This window comes from Gracilinanus agilis, chromosome 4 (genome assembly GCF_016433145.1).
Source record: "Gracilinanus agilis isolate LMUSP501 chromosome 4, AgileGrace, whole genome shotgun sequence".
Classification (NCBI taxonomy): Eukaryota; Metazoa; Chordata; class Mammalia; order Didelphimorphia; family Didelphidae; genus Gracilinanus; species Gracilinanus agilis.
In genome coordinates, this window is record NC_058133.1 from 181,681,719 (window position 1) to 181,705,476 (window position 23,758).

The 23,758-nt window shown below is 36.9% G+C and overlaps 1 protein-coding gene across 1 annotated transcript in view; it reads right to left on the bottom strand.

The window, feature by feature from the left end:
* The window catches only part of STXBP4 (syntaxin binding protein 4), a 225,469-nt gene that overhangs the window by 10,906 nt on the left and 190,805 nt on the right, over positions 1 to 23,758 (bottom strand). The window contains exon 16 of the mRNA XM_044675076.1: positions 11,881 to 11,938. Within this exon, the coding sequence (XP_044531011.1) occupies positions 11,881 to 11,938 (58 nt within the window). The remainder of the gene's footprint in view (positions 1 to 11,880; positions 11,939 to 23,758) is intronic.

Here is a 23,758-nt window from a genome sequence, read left to right on the forward strand (position 1 = left end):
CAATTTCCTCCTTTTAAATTATTAAATGGAGATGAAGCTCTGTCTCCCTTTTTTTTAAAATCCTTACCTTCTGTATTAGAATCAATACTGTGTATTGGTTCCAAGGCAGAAGAGTAGTAAGGGCTAGGCAACAATGGAGATTAAGTGACTTGCTCAGGGTCACATGTTTAGGAAGTGTCTGAGGGTCACATTTGAATCCAGGATTTCCACTGAGCCACCTATCTTCCCCTCCATCTCCTTTTAGTGATTAAATTACTTCTCTAGAATTTTTAGAGAACTACAATAGATTCCCTGGACTCTGAAAACAATTGTTTAGTGAGGATGACTGGTTTCCCTGACATCCCATGAAGGCTCCCTTAAACTTTATTGTGACAGTGGACACTTTCTAGCCAATCAAAAATGGGTCAAGACTGCAGAATAAATAAGGCCTTCAAAGTACAACTCTTGACAGGCTCGATTAAAGGGCAAAAAAACTGCTGAGACTTCAAGAAAAGAGAAAAGGTGCATTTGTTACTTCTCCCCAAACAGTATTTCCACTGCTTTCTGGTTAGGCTAGGTAGCAAGTAGAAGATTAGAAACATAAGAAATTTTATCATTCAACTTAAATTTCTCTTTAACAAAGCATTAACCACATAGAGCCAAACTATAAGTTTATTTGATACTAGGATCATAGGATTTAAGAACTGGAAGGCGTCTTTGGTATTATCCAGTCCAACTCCCTCATTTTACAGGGGAGAAAACTGAGGCCTAGAGAGATTAAATGACTTACTAAATTAGGGCTATACATATAAGCGTTCCAAATAGAATGCTTTCCCCACCACTGTAGGCTTTTAATTATGCTTTCTTGCTTCCTCCGGGTCTCTGTCTTCTTTCTCTTATAGAAGAGGTATTACTAGTCTTTATGAAAACTGATCCATTTCCTTGCCCTGCTGATTAGATTCTCTCCCACCTTCTCTAGGATCTAGCTGCAGTGATCATTCCCTCTCTTTCATGCATGTTCAATTGTTCTCTTTTTAATAGCTTAAAAAAATCAGCCTAAGGTACATTCGGATCTCCTTAATCTTTTAAAAAGCCTTCTACTGACCCTTCCATTTCATCTTTCTCCTCTGACAGTGAAATTTCCTGAAAGAGTTGCCTACACTTAGAGCTTCTATTTCTTCACTACCCACTCTCTCAACTTCTTGCCATCTGGCTTCTTGTCCCCACAGTGCTTTATCACCAGTGACTGTCTAATCACTAAATCCAATGGCTTTCTTCAGTCCTTTACCTTCTTGTCTTCTCTGTAGCATCTGACACTAATGATCACCCTTCGTACTGGATTCTCTCTACTGCAGAAGACCAAGGCTTAAACTCTGGTTCTGATGTTAAATGAGCTAAGGTATTGGACTTCCTTGGGCTTCAATTTTCTCATCTAGAAAATTAGGGGATAAGAGCAGATGACCTCTGAGGTGCTTCTAGCTCTAGTCCAGTGGTTCCTAAACTTTTTTGGCCTACCACCCCCTTTCCAGAAAAAAATATTACTTAGCCCCCTGGAAATAATTTTTTTTAAATTTTAATAGCAATTAATAGGAAAGATAAATGCACCTGTGGTCATCACCCCCTTCACCCCCATCGCTGCAGGGGGTGGTAGCGCCCACTTTGGGAATCACTGCTGTAGTCCTGCAATCACTGACTTCAGAAATCTGGTTCTCCTTTATCTCTTTAATTCTTCCTTCTGTTTCCTTTGCTGGTTCTTTGCTTCTCTTCCTGATCTCAAAAGGTGGATAATCCCCAAAGGTCTGTCTTTGGTCCCCGATCCTTTGTCCCTAGAGACTTTCTTCACGCCCACACTTCTTCGACTATAATTTCTAAACGGTTGTAAAAGACTTCCAAATCTCAATCTCCAGCCCTCAGCTCTCTTCTGAGCTCCAGGGTTGCAGGCCAAGTTGCCTACAGGCCATTGCACTATGTGGCTGTCCATCAGCATCTCAAAATCAATATATCCCAGTTATGTTTCTTCCTTTCTCTTCCTAACTGGACCATTTCTGCCTGCATTGTTCTCATTTGCTCTCTTTCATGTTCTTAACCTTGAAGTTGGGTTTGACTCTTGGCTCTTGCCATTTCTTGTCACTCCATCCTCTTAATCTCTCTCTCTCTCTCTGTTCTATTCCCCCCCCTCCTTATTTCCCTTCTTCTCTATTTCCACTGTCAGCATACTGATATAGGCCATGAATATCTCCTCTCATACCATTACCATAGCATCCAAACAAATAAATTCTTTTCTTACTCCAATCCATTCCTTTTTCCTTTCCCAGATTAATCTTTAAGCAATCACCTGATCAAGCCACTCCTTTGCTCAAAAAGTCCCCAAGTGGCTCCTTCTTGCTCCCTAAGAAAAGTTCAGATTTCTTTGGCATTCAATGCCCTTCATGATCTCATACTGTTCCATCTTCTCAGGTTTTTTTCACATTCTTCCTCTCCATACATTCTAAATTCCCAACAAACTGAGTCATTCTTTTGTTCATTTTTATACTTCTTCCCTTCTCTTTGTTTGCTTGCCATAGTCCTTTAGTCTAGATTGAGAATCTCTTCTCTTCTCTTTGATGCATATTCATTTTTATAGACCTATACCAAAAATGACATGGATAGGATCCTGGGCCTGGAGTAAGGAAGACCTTAGTTTGAATATGGCCTCGGACACTAGCTATGTGATTCTATGCAAGTCACTTAATCCTGTTTGCCTTGGTTTCCTCATTTGTAAAATGAGTTAGAGAAGGAAATGGTAAGTCACACCTGTTATCTTAGCCAAGAAAATTCCAAATGAGGTCACAAAGAGTTGGATATGCCTGAAATGACTGAACAACAACAATGAAATGACATTTCTTCTATAAATCCCTTCTAGTTCCCTGTGTTTGTAATGATCTTCCCCCTCCAACATCATGAATTATATATTACCTTGTGTCAAATATTTGGGTATGTGTCATAACCTCTTGTTGGAATGGAAGCTCCATGATGGCAGAAGCTAACTAAACTCTCTCTCTTCATAGCCATCACAGTGCTCTGTACATAGCTGCCCATTACTGGGTGTTTACTGAGAAATCAGTTGTGCACTAAATTTAACTTTAGAAGTAATTATCTGAGATATTGAGTACTTTGGCACCGAGGGATGGTTAGGAATCTATTGTGGCAGCAGCCCAAATTAATGTATCTCAAAATCTTCCATTAAGCTGGCAAACCAATGCGTTGAGGCCAGTGTTATCACCATCCATACTTGGCAGATTTTAATTTTTTCATAAATTGATATTATTTTGAAAACAATTTAGTCCCATTATATAACTCAGGTGTAGAGTATCCAAACTTTTAACTAAGGTGAAATGAATGATCCCAATAGGTTACTTTAATTGTGCAGCAGTCTGCAGATTGAAGGTTTTTCACTGGAAAGATAAGAAGCTGGATGTAGGAAAAGTCAGATTAATCAGATAATTTCATTACAGTATCTTCGGGCTAGCCTAAATTTTTCATTAAAGTTAAGAGAACAGCAACTCTTTCTCTGTAGAGAAAGGTAAAAAGAAAATCCCAAGGAGTGTGGGCAAAAATAGCCATGCACCTTCATTAATGATATATAATAGGAGCTTCTACGTTATAAACATCATCAAATCTGTAAAGTGTTTCCCCACTTGCCTTGGAAGTCAAAGCAAGCTGATTCTTCCACCTAGTATTAATAGATGTGTAATGGAAATGTGGCTTGATGAGAGCATTTAATGAGGAATACATGACTCTGGACATTCGGGGACAGCAGTGACAGCGAGCCTCATCCCATTGCCTGAGGCCTGCTTTCCATCAGAAATAACAATTCAATTTCTGCAAAGACAGTGACAGATGCCACTTTCAGGAAAGGGACTGTATGGATGGAGCCCATTATCTTGCTCAGTGCTCGGGCAGTGTAATTCCAGCCACCTTTCCTTTTTAATTAGAGGCTGGAGAGATACTGACCTAAGGAGTTTATTATTTACTATTCCTTGCCTCCAAAAGTCCATGTTATTAATGAAGGCGCCAAATTATTCACATTCCCTGCCACTCTCTGCTTCTTTCCCCACCCCCTCGACATCTCATACTGGTCAATTATTTGTTCTGAAAGCTTAAGACAGGGACATTTTCACATATTAACATTTCACTCAGAAGCTCAGAGTTGGGAGGGAAATCACTCAGAGGATAATCTAATCGAGTATTCTCAAACTTTGGGGTCTCAGGACCTCTTTACATCACTAAAAATTACTGAGGAACTCCCCTCCATGAGTTTTGTTTATATAAATCATATCTATCAATATTTACCACATTTGAAATCAAAATGTTTAAATATTATGATAAGAATAGTTTTGGTCCCATGGACCCCCTGAAAGGGCCTTGGGAACCCCTGGGGACCCTGGATCATATTCTGAGAACTTCTGATCTACTTCAACTAGTACCTGAACAGAAATTCCCTCTGACTATTCCAAATACATAGTGATGCAGACTACATCTGATATCTCTAGTGATGTGAAATTTATTAAGTTCATTGCTTCTTTGGGCAGCCCATTGTACTTTTGGGCAAATCTAACCATTAAGTTTGTCCATACTTTGGGTCTCAATCTGAACCATGGCAACATCTACCTCCTGTTCTTAATTCTGCTTTTTGGGATAAATAGAATGAGGCTATTTCTTCTTCCTTGAGGCAGCCCTTCATATATATATATTTTAAAACCCTTACCTTTTGTTTTAGAATTGACAGTTAAGTAAGGGTTAGGTAATTGGGGTAAAGTGATATGCTATACAGCTAGGAAGTGTCTGAACTTCCTTCAAGGCCATATTTGAACCCAGAACCTTCTGTCTCCAGGCCTGGTTCTTTATCTGCTGAGATACCTAAATTGCCCCACTTCAAATACTTCTTGAAGACAGCTCTCTTGTCCCACCTACATCTTCTCCATGGTAAATACCCTGGATTTCTTCAAATGATCCTTATCCAGGCTAGTCAGTACTCATTGTATAGCTTCTTAACAATGGTCTTCATAAAATGTATTGCCAAGAACTAAATACAAATGTGACCATCCATGGACTTCCTTCCAACTTCCCTTCTTCTAGGCATCATACTTCCTCTAACAATGTAGCATCAAATCATTGCAAGAGGTTTTTTGTCTGTGATATGACAGGCTGATGGGCAGATATGGTCACACTGGTGACCCTAGCAGGAATCTGAAATCCATAAATGCTCTGATTCATCCACTAGGGGTGTGTGTGTGTGTGTGTGTGTGTGTGTGTGTGTGTGTGTGTGTGTGAAAACTTCTATTGAACCCTACCTCCTCCCATAGACAAGTCACTTACTGAATAATCGTAACTCTATAGATTGTCATGGAGAGCCATGAAGAAAGCAAAATGGGTCTTGTTTCAGTAAAAATAGATGCCAGAAATTCCACAAACTAAAGCTCAAGTACTTAACATATAGAAAAGCCATCCAAGCCCTCATTCAAGACCTATTTACTCTTACTTTACAGTTTTAATAAGTTTAGTTATATAGGCATATATATATATATTTTTTTTTCTCTTTCTCTCTCTATACATATTTTCTATATCTCAGCACAACTTTGTTTTTCCCTTGGTGACATGAAAAGTGTACTCACTGTATATAATAGTTATGTTTAATAAATATTTATTGAATGAATAGCTGAATGGTTGAAATGATTTTTATTTTTTAGTTTACTTTTTAAACTCCTACCCTCTGTCCTAGTAGCAATTCTAAGACAGAAGAATTCTAAGCCAAGAGCTAGGCATTTGGGTTTAAACGACTTGCCTGGGATTACACAACTAGGAAGTGTCTGTGGCCAGGTTTGAACCCTGGTCTGCTTGACTCCAGGTTTGGTATTCTCCTATGCTACTTAGTGGCTCCTGAAATGATTCTTAGAAGTAAAAGCTGCCCTCCCTACAAATTTAGCACAGGGATAAACAGTCTTTTAATATGTCAATAGCCCTTAAAGGCAGCACTGTATAAGAGCATAGTGTAATGTTTGATGTTCACAAGGGAAGCATCATTTGATCAGGGAACAAATAAAATTTGGTTAATTACACTGTTAAGAAAACATACACCTGTGTGATACACAGGAGAAAAATTTCCATCAAAATGGTTAAATTAAGACATCTTTGGTGCTTAATGGGGCATAGAAGTAAGCTTTACTTATCTGGAAAATCACATTTAGGGAAAGCTTTATTTTCCAATAATGCTGGACAACTGAGGTACTGCTGTCTATTAAGATTTCCTACCTTGACTATATTACCTCCCAGTCTCGAGAAAGTGACTCTCTATTCTCAGAACAAAGTTTTCATGCTGCTGTAAAAACAGAGGGCAAGTTGCCTTTGACTTTGTATCCAAAGCATCTGGCACACAAGAGGTTCTTAATAAATACTTAATCACTGAATTTTTAAAAATAATCAGCAGGCATTTATTAAGTACCTCTTGTATGCCAGAATGCACACTTGCACATGGATGCTTCAATTCAATTCAATTCAATATAATGGACATTTATCAGGGGTCTGCCATGTACAAAGCACTGGGAAGAATACAAAAGCAATGTTGTCTCTGTCTAGAAGAAGCTTGTTCTAGCTTGGCTATGAAAAGAGAGTGCTTGGGGGCAGCTGGGTAGCTCAGTGGATTGAGAGGCAGGCCTTGAGATGGGAGGTCCTGGGTTCAAATATGACCTCAGGCGCTTCCTAGCTGTGTGACCCTGGGCAAGTCACTTGACCCCCATTGCCTAGTCCTTACTGCTCTTCTGCCTTGGAATCCATACTTAGTATTGCTTCTAAGACAGAAGGTAAGGGATAAAAAAAATTGTATATGGTACTAACTACGTGGCTTACCTTTAAATTTCCTTTTTCCTTCCATGACGCACATGGTGTATCACTACATAATAACCCTTTTCTAGGCCTCTTGAAAGGGTTGTAAGTGGGAGAGCAAAAGAGCAAAACATTTTGTCAGTCCTTCCCCTGAAATGCCTTGCTCCTGGGTCTTTCCTTAAATAATTGTCATCTTAAAGGCATTGTATTGTCAGTCTCTCTACCATGTCTATAATTCTGCATATCTGTCACTGCGCTGTTTGTGGAGTGTTTGCTTTTTCTGTCTGTCTTTCTTTTTTTATTTTTTTCAAACTGTTACCCTTTGTCTTAGTATCAATTCTAAGACCAACGAGCATCAAAGGCTAGGCAATTGGGGTTAAGTTACTCGCCCAGGGTCACACAGTACTATATAACAAGGAAGTCTTGGGAAAAGAAAAAAAAAACTAACTTGAGAAGATTTGTAATGCAGATGGACGTGAGTAGAACTAGGAGAAAAAAAATATATATAATATCAATATCAATAACATTGTAAAAATGAACAAGTTTGAAAGTGTAAAGAATTCAGTGCTGACCAATCACGAACCATATTTCAGGGGTCTGATGATGAAACATTTATTTGTTTCCTGGCAGAGAAAAGATGAACTCAATAAACAAAATGGAAATGTACATTTCTGCACATGGGCAATGGGGAAATTAATTTTCTTTTCAGTCTGGGTATATTTGTTTTTCTTGTTTACAGTATAGGGAAAGGACTCAGGAGAAAGAGAAAATTAATGCTTGTTAACTGAAAAAATTTAATCAAAATTCAAAAAAGAAAGTAGAAAGGAAGATAGAAAAGAAGGAAAGAAAAAAGGAAGGAAAAAGAAAGAAAAGATAATATGTCTGAAAGTTTATCACCCTGTGGCCAAACCAGTGATGCATTCATTGCTCTTACTCACCCAGGTTAATCCTCACATAAAAGACAGTCTATTCCTGAGCCCATATGCAAAACCTCTGAGCATCCTGGAACCTTCTAGAGTGCACACTCCACTAGCATAGACTTTGAGAATTCAGGGTTACTTCTAAGTCACAATGAAGCACCAGAATTGGATATTAGTGGGATCTAACTATCTACATGTACCTTTAAAGATCTGTGGTCTTGTCTGCAGTCTATCTGTGGCCTCTAGGTATTCCCTCTCCTGATTCTGATTCAAACCCTTCCATGCCTTAAGCATCTGGCTTTTAGGAGTTGCTGTGCCTAAAAAAATCATTACTGATTAGCTCTCCTGCTAATCAGGACGGCTTGGATATACAATTTTGGTTTGGACCATAGAGAACTCCCAGTGTGGAAACTCACTACACTGACTGTTCCTTAATGCCTCAGCAAGTAATTTAGGCACTGAGGAATTACATGGCTCCCTCATGGTTACAGAACTAGCAGAGGTCTGAGGCAAGACTTGAAATTTTCTTGGCTCCTAGGCTAGCCCTTTTTCTACTATGGTCCATCAGATATATATTTTCATATTGCCCCCAAAGAAGTCTAGCAAATATAATTTTCCCCAAAAGAGATGTAGATATCTGTTTAATACCCTGAGAAATTTTGCTGGAAGTAACTTTCAAGCTCTTTTAACATGGGTCATTACAGGAAGGGAGCTCCTTAGGAAACAACAGACCTGCTTTAGATTTTGCTATCACTAGCAAAAAATTAAAAATTCTAATGATGACAGTTTTATAAAAGGGATGAATAAAAGCTTGGAGACTTTTCCAAAGAAGAGTCTAAAGAAATATTTATGCTTCAAAAGATCAAGAGATTCCCACAAGACTGACCCTAAATATATGATCTAATGAGATAATGTTTGCAAAGTGCTTAGCAGAGTGCCTGGCATGTGGTAGGTACTTAGTAAATGCTTACTGAAAGGGTTAGGAAAAGCCTAATTGTAGACTTACTTTTGGGCTTTTCCTAATAGTGAATGGTTTCTATGTTAAGGCATTGGAGGCATATGAGATGACATCACTTTTTTTTAAGATATTGATTCTCTAAAAGAAAATTCCAACATACACTAACATTATGATAGAAGCACTTTGGGTAGGAGCAAAAAACTGGAAGCAAAATAGATGCCCAAAATTTGAGGAAGCTGCAGTATATTATATTCATATATAAGGGACTATTACTATGTGGTAAGAAATGATGAACATGAGGAATACTGAGAAGCATTCAGAGACTTAAATGAACTGATGCAGAGTGAAGTAAGCAGAGTTAGGACAACAATGACTACAACAATGGAGAGGATAATAAAACAATAAAAAATGAATTTTACAAAATTGTAAAGAACAAGTATGACACGTGTCTAGAGGAAAATTCAACAAAGGCAGGCTGAGGTACATTCTCTCTGAGCAGGATAAATGTTTATTAATAGGACACTGAACTAATTAATAAAGGCATCAGTGGCTTTCCTTGATTTATGCCAAAGACATGGAGATGTAGACATTTATTTTTATAAAGCTAGAACAAAGAACAGAGCAGGGTAGATGACATCATGGGGTTGAGGATAACATGACTGGTTACACAGCTAAGATGAAAGGAATAATATGATTTGTTAAATGTTGGGAACTGAGGGGCTAGCAACAACCCCTTCCTTCCCTCTGGTGACTAAAGAAGTGTACATTGTTTGGGTCCACCTGCAAGGTCAAAGATAGTAGGTCAGAATTCTTTTGGATGGCAAATAAGGCATCCTTGAAGGATAGTTTGGTGTTGTGAAGATACTAAATCAACCTCCCTGGTGTCCACTCATATCCCCCCAAGGATAGAAGAATTCCCTGAAGAAAGAATAGAACAGTGATAAGCAGAAGAACTGGATGGCTGAACTTCACTCATTACAGACTAGCTGAATTTCTGATCTAAGTTCAGAGACAAAGAACCATGACTTTAGGCAGTTGTGGGACAAATTCTGAAAATAAGAATGATAAAAAATGATACAGAATCAATTTAATCTCACTCCAAAGAAGAGATATGAGGAGACAGTCAATAAGAATTTTATTAAATACTTATCATGTGTTAGGCAAGCTGGAGATTCAAATAAAGGTAAAAACTTCCTCTTCTGTCAAGAAATTAATAATATAATGGAGAAGTAAAAACTACATACAAGTACTATACATTTACAGACACAAGTTTTTATTTCTGCATTATATTGTGAACTCCTTGAGGGCAAGGATAATTTTTTCTTATATATATATATATATATATATATATATATATATATATATATATATATATATATGTATAAGTTGCATACATATATAAAATTTGTATATACATATATAAAACATATTATAAATATATAACAATATATAATAAACATAAATTATATATAATCTATCATATTCATATGTAAATATGACAAATTGAGATAATTGATATATGATAATTGAGAGACAGAAAGCCCTAGCATCAAGGGAGATTATGGAAGGCTTTTTATAGAAGGCTAAATTTTAAGTCAGCCTTGAAGGAGGCAGGGAAGCTCAAGAATGGAGAAAGCATTCCAGGTATGGGGGGCAGCCAATGAAAATGCAAGGAGCTCGGAGATGGTGAGGAGTAGCAAGGAGGTCAGTGTCAATGGATTGCAGAATATATGGTGGCAAGTATGAGTAAGAAGACTGGAAAGGTAGGATTGGGCTAACTTATGTAGAGCCTTGAATGCCAATTAAATGATTTTATGTTTAATCTTGGAGTTGATGGGGAACGCCTGTAGTTTATTAAGTCGGGGATGGGGTAGGGTGACACGGTCAGACCAATGTTTTAGGAAATTCAATTTGAAAGCTGAATGGAGGATGAACTTGAAGTACTGAGACTAACCAAGAAGCTACTGCAATAATCCAGATGTGAGGCGATAAGAGTCTGTACCTGGGTGGTGGCATTATCAGAGGAAAGAAGGGAGCATAGAGGAGAGTTGTTACAGAGGTAAAATTTCCAGATCTTGGCAATAGATTGGATGTGGAGAGTGAGAATGAATAAAGAGTCAAGGATGATATCTAGATTTCAAATCTGGGTGACTGGAAGGATGGCTGTACTCTTCCGAGTAACAAGGGAATTCAGAAGAGCAGATAGTTTGGAGCAGAAAGATAATGAATGCAGCTTTGGGATACAATGAATTTAAGATGTCTATGGGACATCCAGTTCGAGATGTTCAATAAGCAGTTAGAGATGTGTTTAGAGGGCAGCAGAGAGGTTAGGGATGGAAAAGTAAATCTGAGATTCAGCAGCATAGAGGTGATAACTGAATCCATGTGAGTTTATGAGATTACTAATGAAAATAGTAAAAGAGAAGAGAAGAGGGCCCAGGACACAGTCCTGGGAAAGTGACCATTAGTGGGCATGACCTAGATAAAAATCCAGCAAAGGAGATTGAGATAGGAGGAGAATCAGGATACAATACTATCATAGAAATTTAGAAAGAATAGACTATCACAAAGAATAAAGTGGTTGTCATGCCTGTTCCATTCCTTTTCAGAAGCAGGTCCATGTATCTGGAACATGACATGCATATTCGGACTTTTTTGATGTATTTATTAGTTTTGCTGATTAAAAAAAATCAACTTTTTTTTCTCTTCCATTCTTTTTCCTTTAAAAATGCTTTACTTGTTATATGAAAGAGCTCTCTGGGAAGAGGAAGGAAAATGGATACTGGGAGAAATTCTGGAGATGTAAAAATACAAACTACATGGACAAAATATGTATTTTTAAAAAAAGATATTGATCCCTTTAGTTTGTACTTGGGTTCAGATAGTCAACACTAGGTTGAGGTGATAATTCCTCCTCCATTTTGTTTGTGCATAGATTCTCCTGGAATTCTTCCTAGACCTTTCCCTGCACAAGTCTCTCAGTATCAGCACATAAATCATGCAGAATATAAAACTGGTGAGGCTTCACTTCTTGTTACTAATTTTTGTAACCTCTGAGAGGGCTTGAGAGGGTGTTTTAGTTTTGCTGATTGTCTTCAACTGCCAGGTTTGCTCCAGATGTGGAAAAAAAAGTGCTGACTTGGTTGGGATGCTTGGACTTACTTGATAAAGTATTTGATTCCATCTGCTGTGTAAGCTTCCTCCCATCCATAAGGTAGACCTATAATGAGAAGAAATCAGAAAAAATTATTTGATAAAGTAACTCTATGCCATACACTTAAATAAAGCAACTTGACTTCAAAAGTGATCATCATTATTATATTGGCACATAATGATATCTAATACTTTAAGATTTGGGAAGTGCTTTATAGTTGTTATCTCATTTGTTTCTCCCAATATTCTTGGGAGGTTGGTGTTATTATTATTATCATCCCCATTTTAAAGATGAGGAAACTGAGGCAGACAGAGGTTAAGTGACTTAACCACTGTTGCACAGTTAGTAAATGTCTGAGACAGGATCCTAACTTGGGTATTGCATAAACATATTTATTGAATAAAATAATCTCCCTAGAAAGCGGAATTAACAAATTTGAGTTTTTCTTTCGATTACTCAGCCTTTCAATAACACAATAAATACAAAACAGTTAATAGTGTTTCCTTGGATGCAATCACTTAAGTTGTGGTTTGCCATTTATATTTGAAAAACATTTCTGGCAGTGAGATTCAGGCAAAATTTTATGTCTCAAGACTGGGTTGTAGTGTGGGTAAGGTGACTCCTTTAATGGCCCTTCTAGCATCACTGAATTTGATTCAACAAATTTATAAGGCCTACTATTTCTAAGGAACTGTGCTCAGTGTGGAGGACATAAAAGCAAAAAACTGACCCTAACTTCAAGGACCTTGTTTTCTACTGGAAAGATACTATGGATGTATAGATGAGTAAATACAACAGATACAGTGATTCTAAGAAACAGACAGTCCCTTTGATCGGGAAGTAAAAATTACTATACTGCAAAGAACTTATTGATAAGAAGAAAATCCCCTCATACACCAAAATATTCATAGTGTTACTTTTGTAATAGTAAAGAACTGGAAACAAAGGAGATGCCTATTACTTGGGGAATGGTTAAACAAATCATGGCACATAAGTGGGCTGGAACATTATTGTGCTACAAGAAATATTTAATATGATGAATATAGAGATGCATGGGAAGATGACTTACATGAATTGATTCAGAATGAAGTCAACAGAGCCAAGAAAATATCTACATTGACTACAATAATGTAAATGGGAAGAACAACATCCAAAAGTAATTGAAAATGAATGTTAAGGTGCAAGTGAGTGTCAGGCCTGGATTTGGGAGGACCTGGGTTCAAATTTGGCTTCAAAAACTTCATAACTGTGTGACTCTGGGCAGGTCTCTTAACTCCAATTGCTTAGCCCTTGCCCTTTTGTCTTAAGAGCTGCTACTAGGACAGAAGGTAAGGGTTATTAAAAAAAGGGGGGGGGAATGTTTCAGTATCACAAAGAATAAGCATGATTTCAAAGAAGAAGCAGAAGAAATTTGTCCCTATTCATCCAGTTATGTAATCTAGCATATATTTTCAAACTTTTTTGATGTAATGATAATTTTGCTGATATTGTTTATTTTTCATTTTTCTTTTAAAATATATTATTTAATGAGATTGCTATCTTAGAAGGGAGAGGGATGGGGTGCTGTGAATAACGTAGGTGATATAAAGATACAATTATCGATAAAATTTATTATTATCATTTTTAAAAGAATGAGACAGTGCTTCTAACCAAAGTGATCAGGGAAGGTCTCAGATAGGGTGTGATACCTGAGCTATGCTTTGAAGGAAGATACAGGTGTTATGAGTCAGAAGTATGGAAGGAATACATTTCAGACAAGGAGGACAATCTATGAAAGGAACAGAGATGATATAAGATGATATATTCTCTGACAGAAGAAGGACAAGGACTTTCACTTGTTTTTCATTCATTTTTCTTTTTGCAATCACCAGGACCTAGCTGAGTTACCCTCACCATACAGTAGGCACTTAATAAATAGTAGTTAATATGACCAAAGGGCTCTAAAATCCCTTTGATCCAGCAATACCACTTCTGGGTCTGTATTTCAAAGGGATAAAAACAAAAACAAAAATGGGAAAAGGGCCTATTTGTACAAAAATGTTTATGGCATCTTTTTTTTTTTGGCATTAGTAAAGAATTGGAAACTGCAGGGAGGTCTATCAATTGGGGAATGGCTGAACAAGTTGTATATGACTGAATTGGAATAGTATTGTGGTATAAGAAATGATGATCAGGATGATTTCAGAAAAACCTGGAAAGATTTATATGAACTGATGCAAAGTAAAGTGTGCAGAACCAGGAGAACAATGGATACAGTAATAGCAACAGTGAACAACTCTAGTTATTCTCAGCAATATAGTGACCCTAGAAAATCACAGACTCATGTTGAAAAATGTCAACCTCTCCCAGAGAAAGAAAAGATGGAGTGTGAATATCATCATCATCATCATCATCATCATCATCATCATCATCATCATCATNTGTGAATATCATCATCATCATCATCATCATCATCATCATCATCATCATCATCATCATCATCATCTCTCCTCCTCCTCCTCCTCCTCCTCCTCCTTCTCCTTCTTCTCCTTCTTCTTCTTCTCCTCTAATGACTAATAGAAAATACTTTACATGACTACACATGTAAAGTCTTTATCAGATTGCATGCTGTTTTGGAGGAGGAAGGAATGGGAAAATGTTAAAAATTGTTTTTACATGCAATTGGGGCAGAAATAAAATATTATTAAAAATAAATAGTAGTTGATTAACATTGAGCATGGGAATAGCTGGTAGGTCAATTTGAATGGATTGGAAGGTGCATGAAGCAGAGGTAGGAGTCAGATTGTAGAGGGGCTTAAATGGCATGTTGAATATTTTGTATTTTAACTTAAAGGCAATGGGAAGTCACTAAAGAAACTTTGTGTTTCTATGATCACTCTTTTCATATTTTTTCATGTAACCTTTCAAGGCAATCTGACATGCATACACCAAGCTGGCACAAGATCACACAAAATTTTTTGACAACTGAAAATTCCTTCTGGGGCTCTAAAGCACTCCTCAGAGCAATGGAACAGCAGGTGGAGTCCCAAGTTAGTAAAGAACTCCTCTACCCAACTTGCAAGAGCCCAGGAAAGCAACTAGGTTAATGAATAAAATTTGACACTCTCCACCTCCTCTCTGCACCAACCATTTTTCAGAAGCTGCTAGGAGCAACTCATGTTCACTTCATGATTAGTGAAAGACAGTCTTTTAAAATGAATCTCCAATTTCTTTTTTCAACAATGTGGACAGAATGCACCCTAGAAGAGAAAATTTGAACTCAAGACCACAAAAAATACTGGATAACTCCCCAACTCTTTTTAAACCTAATTAAATTCCCCAAAGAAGGAAATGAGCTTTTGAGAAAATCCCATTTGAAGTCAACATTAATAAATGCATTTTTTCCAAAAACCTTCTAAATGACATTATGTATATTTCCTTTAGTCTTCCTTTTTTTCCCCTACCAGTAAAGACTCACACATCACAAGCCATATTGCTACCTCTCTTTACAGATCAAGCAGATTTGTTACTGCCTTTTCACATGTTTACAAGCCTTTGTCATGGACCACTTTAGTCATCACTGGCAAACACTGCACCAGCAGGGAAGAATCTGATAATTCTACACAGAAATGTGCCATCACCCCGGAAATGTTCCACAATACTGGGGTGATAGATCAATAAGGCATAAAAACTGAAATAGGTTTGAAGGACTTCCCAGTCTTTCTAAAACAGTTTTACATACTAAGGGAAGTTTCTCTGCACAGCTAATTATATTCTTACTTGCATTTCTAACCATATATAATGAATATCTTAATAGAAAGAATGGGAAAAGTCCAGCTGAACATCAAGACTGGTCACATTTCTAGTCTGATTATTTTACACTAGGACAGTAAAACAACATTCAATATTCATGATGGGCCTATGATAAAGACATAATTTTATGAATATCTGTCCTTTTTTAAAGAGTTCTTCCAGCTATTAACCATAGACATAAATATATACCTTTATATTTACTTGGTCATAGTTTTAGCTAAAGGCAGAACAGTATAATGGATAGAGAATAAGCCTTGGAGTCAGAGATTGGGGTTCAAGACCTGCCTCTGGCACATATTGGTTTTGAGACCTAGTTAAGTTGCTAAATGTCTCAGTGCCCCAGGCAGCTCTATAAACTGCAAGTTTCTGAAGAGCTAACATGATAGAGAGTGTTTCCAAAAATTGATGGAAGCCATAGATCTGGGTTTAAACAACCAATCAAACATAGAGCTGCTGAAAGACAGACCTGCAGTCTTGACATTTTATTTTTTTAATTAAAAGCTAAGACAATTCATTCTTTTTAATGCAATTCTTAATCACTTAATTTTTATAGTATATTTTGTTCCTCTGTTTAAATAGGGTCATTAACTGACATCAATTAATCTCTTAATGATAATTCAGGAATACAAAATACAAGTCCCTTTCTTTTTATCCCCTTCCAATGAGAAGCTTGGATTTTGCCCCAAGATCTTGGACTCTGAAAGAAGAGCTGTCATCCTATTCTTGTCCAGAATCAAACTTCTACTTTAAGCTGCCACAAATGTATCCATACCTCCTCTTGATTTCTAGCTCACTTTAATGTGTCATTTTCTTTCCCTGGAATGTAAACTCTTTGAGGGCAGAGATGGTTTTACTTGGTTGTGTTTATATTAAAAAAATTTTTTATCATTATATTTTTTCCAATTACATGTAAATATAATTTTTAATAATTGTTTTTTTCTGACATTTTGTGATCCATGTTCTTTCTCTCCTTCCATTTTTTTAAGCCCTTACCTCAATCCTAAAACAGAATCTGAGCAACAAGGGCTGGCTAGGCAATTGGGATGAAGTGACTTGCCTATGAGATAGCTAGGAAGTTTCTCAGGCCAGATTTGAACCTAGGACCTCCTGACTGGTCTTCTTTTTTGAAGTGAATATAATAATTATTTTTATTACCAAACATGGGATTGACATTTTTTTATTGCCTTTTTAAAATCTCTCATACTAGTCAAACTGGCTTCAACTCCCTCCCTTCCCCCCTGTCCCTGAGACAGTAAGTGATCTGATATAGGTTATACATGTGCTATCATGCATTACATATTTTAATATCTGTCACTGTGAAAGAAGACACATGTTATTTATACAGGTAAAAACTCATGAAGGAAATAAAATGAAAAATGGTAATCTGCATCCAGACTGCCATTTCCTTTTCTGGAAGTGAATAGACTTTTTCATCATGTCTCTTGGAGTTGTCTTGGATCTTTGCCTTGCTTGGATTTTTGCATGTTATTTGTGTTACTGTGTACAGTCACCCTGGTTCTGCTCAGATCACTTTGTATAACTTCATATGTCTTTCCAGGTGTTTTCGTGATCATCTTGTTTGTCATTTCTTATGAAACAATAGTATTCCATTACAATCATATATCACAACTTGTTCAGCCATTTCCATTGGAATCCCTTCAATTTCCAATTCTCCATCACAAAAAGAGCTGCTATAAATATTTTTGTAAAGTAGGTCCTTTCCCCTATCTTTGATCTTTCTGAGATACAGACCTAGTAGTGGTATTGCTGGGTCAAAGAGTATGTGCAGTTTTATGGCCCTTTGGGCACAGTGGTTATATTTACATCTTAGTGCTTAGTAAAATGTCTGGCACAAAGTGTTTAATGAATGCTTTTTAAAATTCATTCATCACTCATTCCTTGTCCAGTTTCAATATCTCAAGGATGCATTACTTCATCCACGTGGGTACCCTCTCCACTGATAACTGCTATTAATTCAAAGAAAGCCTTTTAAGAACGTTTATGGCTGAAAAATTCATCATTCTGGGGGGCCTGTGTGAAATAGGTCTCTGATTTTAGGTTGGTACTCAGACAACAGACATATAATTGGTTAACAGGTAACCTGAAGGCTATCCCACTTGACAGGACCTACCCAACAGACCAAGTCTTCAAGGATCTAGGGTCACCTCTATGCCAGAAGTGAGGCATTAGAGAAGGCAGCTAGGGGGTGCTTTGTGGATAGTGTTAGACTGAGAGTCAGGAAATCTTGCTTCAGATATTCCTCTCAGCCTTGGTTTCATCATCTCTAAAATGGGGATAATAATAGCACCTACTTCACAGGGTTGTTGTGAGGATGAAATAAGATAACATATGTAAAAGCATTTTGTAAAACTTAAAGTGCTATATAAATGCTAGCTATTATTATTACAACCTAAAAATAAAATGCAATAATATTTTTGGAACTCATTTAAACCCCCATACATGGGAATCCGTATACATTACACTACAAACACATGTTTCTCATATTTAATAATGGATGATTTTGGGTAGGGGTCAGCAAAGCATAGTTTTGGCCAAAACTATTAGGCCAAAGTTTGCCGATGTCTGATTTAGAACAAAATGACAGTTTATATTATTCCATTTTAAAATGATCCCTTATTGTTCAAAGGCACTGAATTATCTTTTTAAAATCACATCCTTGTCCTTGCAAATACACATTGCCTCTCCCCCCACCCCTTTCCTTCTGCCATATGCTTTAAAGCTGTTTGGATGAATATAGTTACCAGGAATATTTTCCATTTGGAAATGTTTGTTGAAACTCTTATTTTATACTCTCTCCTTTGGAAAGCACACCCATTTAAATAATTTTTTAAACTATAACCTCTATGCTAATTGTGATTCATCTTTACCTTAAATAAAAGATATTCCAAATTGAACTCCTCCTCATCTTCTCCCACATTCCAGAAGCTGCCCCTCAGTTTTTTTGTGCCATTGGTCTCATTATTCCCCTAATCACTTGGGCTTGAAATTTTGGCATCATCTTTGACTTAGCTTCTTCCTTTATCTAGTTAGATACTAAACCCTTTTCACCAGGGCTCTGTATCTTGTTCAGAGTTTGGTCTTAACTTCAGATGAGAGAGTAAGTCTGAGGGATCAGAACATCATGAAGAATAAGAAAAAGGTCCCTCGCGTATACTTATATATCTCACTCTTTCTCCTTCTAGGACCTAAATAAATCCAAGGAAGCTTTAGTGACCATAAAACAAATAATATAGGAAAAATCTGTTTGGTTAGATTTTTTTGGTTCTAACATGGATATTGAAAGGTTTTGAGTAGATGGGTAGGATCCTTTTTTCCAAATGGAACAGAATATATAATAATCCTGCAAAAGACCACCAGACTCCAGAGTGTTTTATCCAGGGAACACAAGATGAAGGGAGCGTCAGGGATAAGAAGCCAAAGAAAATGAGAACCATCTTAGTCAGCATTGATGCTATGAGTCTGTGAAGTAGGACACTGAGCTGTCCAGGGTACTATTTGCTTCTGTTTGAGTGCTCCTCTGTGATCACTAGTCTCCATCCCAATATTGTTCCTGGTGATTCTGAATGCTCTGTACCTTGTCCAATTTTTCTGCATTGTCTACACCTAATGTGAATGCTCCTATGCCTTGTGAACTACCTTAACTCATGTCCATCCTATCTTTATAGAATCATGTCTTACCTCTATCTTTCTTACATTCTTGGACTTGGCCAATTCTTGCTTATTTTTACCAGTCTATATTGTAAGGACATTGGCTTCTTAGTATGTAGCTCTATGACATTTTTCTTTAATAACAAATTTCCACTTAAGTTTTTCAAAGTCATATAATCCATATTGTCTCCCTCTCGTCTTTCCTCTTCCCTCCCAGAGCTGACAAAAAATTCAATTTGGGTTATACATGTATTATCATGTAAAACATTTCCATATTATTCATTTTTGTAAGCAAATAATCTTATAGAACCAAAACACCCAAACATATACCCAAATAAACAAGAGGTAAATCATGTTTTCATCTGTTCTTTAATATGTCTTTGATCCTTCTTCCTCTCCACATTCCTGTCACCATCTCAGTCCAGATATCACTTTGTGCCTGGATTATTGCAATAGTTTTTGTTGACTTCTGATTCCAGGATTCTCCATTTCCCCCACTCTAATGTATCTAGCACATTGCCACCAGACTAATCTTAAAAAATATATTTCATGGATTGAAAGTCAGGCCTAGAGACAGGAGGTCCTAGGTTCAAAGCCGGCCTCAGACACTTCCCAGCTGTGTGACCCTGGGCAAGTCACTTGACCCCCATTGCCTACCCTTAACACTCTTCCACCTAGGAGCCAATACACAGAAGTTAAGGGTTTAAATATATATTTCATTATCTTGTCTTCCTGGCTCAGTAATTCTCCTCTGTCCCCAGTGGCTTTCAAAGACCTCTATATTTGGTTTTCAATGCCCTTCATATATTCTGGTCCCACTGAATCTATTTAACCTAGTTTATCACCATTCTTTAACATGCACCTTATATGATTTTATCTATTTAATGACACGAAAGAAGAGGCATTAACATCTGCTTTGCCACTGTACCCTAAGGACCAAGGAGTCTTTCCATCTGACTGGTAGATGAAATCTTCCATATGGTTTGTCTCTCCCTTGGTGAACAGGGATTGTCTTAGGTGGAGGCAATCATTGTCAGTCACTCCCTCCTTTGACTTCACTTTCTCTATTTCTCCCTCCTGCCTCTATTAAGTATTCATTGTTTACAAAACACAAAGCTTGGGTATGGGGGAAAAAATAGGGTTTAGACAAGATATAGTACTGCCCATATGGAGATTAAGATCTTGTAGAGGAATGTGACATTCTTAAATACCTATGATACAAAATAATACATTTAAAAAAATACATGAGTGGTGCATAAACCAAGTATAATTTGAGGTCCAAAATGGAAAAGTAAATGCATGCTGGGGGACCAGGGAAAGCGTTATGAAAGAGGTAACATCTGAGTATAGCTTTAAAGGGCAGATAGAATTTCAAGGGATGTGTGTATATATGTACAGTCAAGGCAAAAGGAACAATAAAAGAAATGTCAAGAAACAGAAAAACATGGCTCACAAATGAAGGATAATGAGAAGAGTTTGAATGGAGTAGATACTCTTCAGATTTCTAAGGGTCTCATATTAGGATGTAAACTTCCTGAAGGTAGCCACATGTTTCTTTTTAAATATAGTGCTTGGCACACAAAAAGCATAAAAAACTTTTTCATTCACTTATTAATTCATATATTCAATTCAGCAACCATTTATTAAATGCTTTTTTGTGTGCAGATCACTGGAGGGAGCAATAGGAGATCAAAAGTGTGATAAGTCAAGGGCCTTGGCATGCTAAAAAAGCATTATACTGAGATCTTTGCTCTAATGATGAATATAGAACATGGACTCATAAATGTCTTTGAGCTAGAAGGAACCTTAGGGATCATCTAGTTTAAAATCTTCATTTTATTTTTAAAAGTTTTATTGATACTTGTCTTTTACATCATAGTCATTTTCCAACACACCTCTCTCCATTTTAACAAAAAAAAAATTAAAGGAAAACCCACCAAGAAAACAATAATGTCTGGAGAGCACGAAAAACATTTTGTATCCATGGTTCCCTACCTTTCTTATAAGAGAAGGGACATTTGTCATCTGATCTCTTGTTCTCATATTGAACTGAATTGTGTTCATTTACATGACTTTAGCCATGCATACTATCTTCCTATTTCTGCTTACTTTCTTTGAATTCTGGTAATTTCTTAAGTCTCAATTGTATTCCATTATTGATTCAGGCCTCAATCTTATTTCAGTTTTTTCAATCACTCCACAATGAATATATGCCCAGTTTATTTGTTATTTTTTTGCTGCTACATTCTCTCTTATGAATATTCTGACAACTGTTGTTTTAAAGGTAAAGAAACTAAGATCTGGAAAAATAGGAAAACACATTCAATACAGGCATAGCAAGGTAAAAAACCTAGGTTTTCAGACCCCCAGTCCAATATTTTTGTCTCTATCTCAAGCTGTTTAACTCTATGTTTTCCTATCTCCTTTGGGCAACATTTTAAATCTCAAAATGATAGTTTAAAAATTATCTGTCTCCTAATGCTGCTTGCCTTTTGAAAGAAAAAAAGAAACGAAATAGCCCAACTTCTCAGTTATACTACCAGTAACTAGAATAATTTTCTTATAAAGGAGCCAAGATGATTTTAAGGTTTGCACATAAAGTAGAGATATGTAACATTAGATTTAGAATTATACAAGTTAATTTGTAGGTCTGAACTGCAGTGTCAATTTAAAAAGAACTAATGCCTAATTTCCTTATGAAAGAGAAGTCTATTACACTGTGTGATGGTGGTGAACCAAAAGATAACCAATAAATGTTGCCTTAAAAAAAAGATAAAGAAATCATTTTGGAGGATGGGGATTTCTTGGGAGGAAAATAAAGCATTGATTTCTAAATGGTCACATATTCTCTTTGCAAGTCATACTTTCATAAAGGCTGTATAAAGACTTCCAATCTTTCAAGGGTCTATGATTTTTATCTGCCAGTGTGTTTCACTTCACTGTCAGTCTGAAAACAAGAGATGAAGAAGTCACCACTTCAAAGGGAAAAGCAATCATTTGGGGAAGCATAAGATTAGGGAGGTGAAACTGGAACAAGAGATGAAGAAGTCACCACTTCAAAGGGAAAAGCAATCATTTGGGGAAGCATAAGATTAGGGAGGTGAAACTGGATTACAGATTCATAAATTTATAGAATATCAGATCTGGGAGAGATTTAGAGATCATCTAACCCAATCTATTCATTTTATAGGTAAGCAATTTGCCTAAAATCAAATAACTAGTGACAGATCTAAATACTGAACTCTGGCCTCCAGACACCTGCCTTCCTTCCCCATTTTATGCTGCCCCCAGTTCTGAGTGTCAAGAAAAGCCAAGACAAGAGACTTGGAACCAAGGCCAAGCTACAATCCAGGGCAGATGGCTTTACTGCCCATTTGATTGACTCAGTGTACCAGGTAGATCATACTTCCTTCATATGGTAACCATGCACATTGGCTGGAACCTTTCAAAGGGCCTAATGTTAGCTGGTGGGCCAACCATACCGAGTTAAGTAGAAAATTGAGGCAAACCATTTTACCATTACAGATGACTAGAGACCTAATTTCCTTTTACATATGCTGCCCTCAGAAATATGTTGGGCTAAAAAAACCTGACAAAATACAGCTCTAAGTGAGTGTTACACAGCAGGAATACTTCTATTTCTGCATAGGTAGCTAATATTTTCCATAATAGAAGATCCTTAGGGCTAATGAAGTCACAAGTATAGACCATCCCCCCTCAAAAAAAGTTGTATTTTATTTTTTTAAAAATTAGCTCCTTCTGTGTGCATGGATTTATGGCACAGTAAGTAGTAATTGCTCTCCAATGTGTACCCTGGGAGGAGAGTTCTTCAGAAGCAAATAAGGGTCTTGTTGAAAAGCTGAACAGCACAAGCATGCACTTAGATATCTGAATTATTTCCCCATGAGTGGGTATGTCCTTTCAGAGTGCATTAGCAAGATGAAGGAGCATTCCATTCATTTTTCATCATGAGAACACAATATTTCTTAAAAACTCTGATGACTTTATTATACTAACAAGCAACTGCTGAGGGAATGTTTGTTTATGCACCTGAAGCCACTTCTGTGAAAATGAACAATAAAGAAATGGAAAAAAAGAACTACATTCTTCAACCTGCTTCCTCTCCAGGCTTTCTTTCTCTATTCAATGTTTAGAGGGGCTGGGAATGGCTACCAATAAGCAGGACTTCATTTGGCTAATAGTAGGGGGCTTTCTGGCCATGTGTCCTGGAACACAGATAAATATCAACATATCCCTCTGCATTTGAATGATGGATGAAGCTAACTTTATGTGCCTTTCGGTAAAACGCACCAGAAAGGCAAATTTAAAGCTAAACTATCATACAAATGGTAATCTACAGAACATTTTTAGGAATGGCTTGGATAAAGGCATATGTGGCATGTTATTCATATTTGCAAATGATAG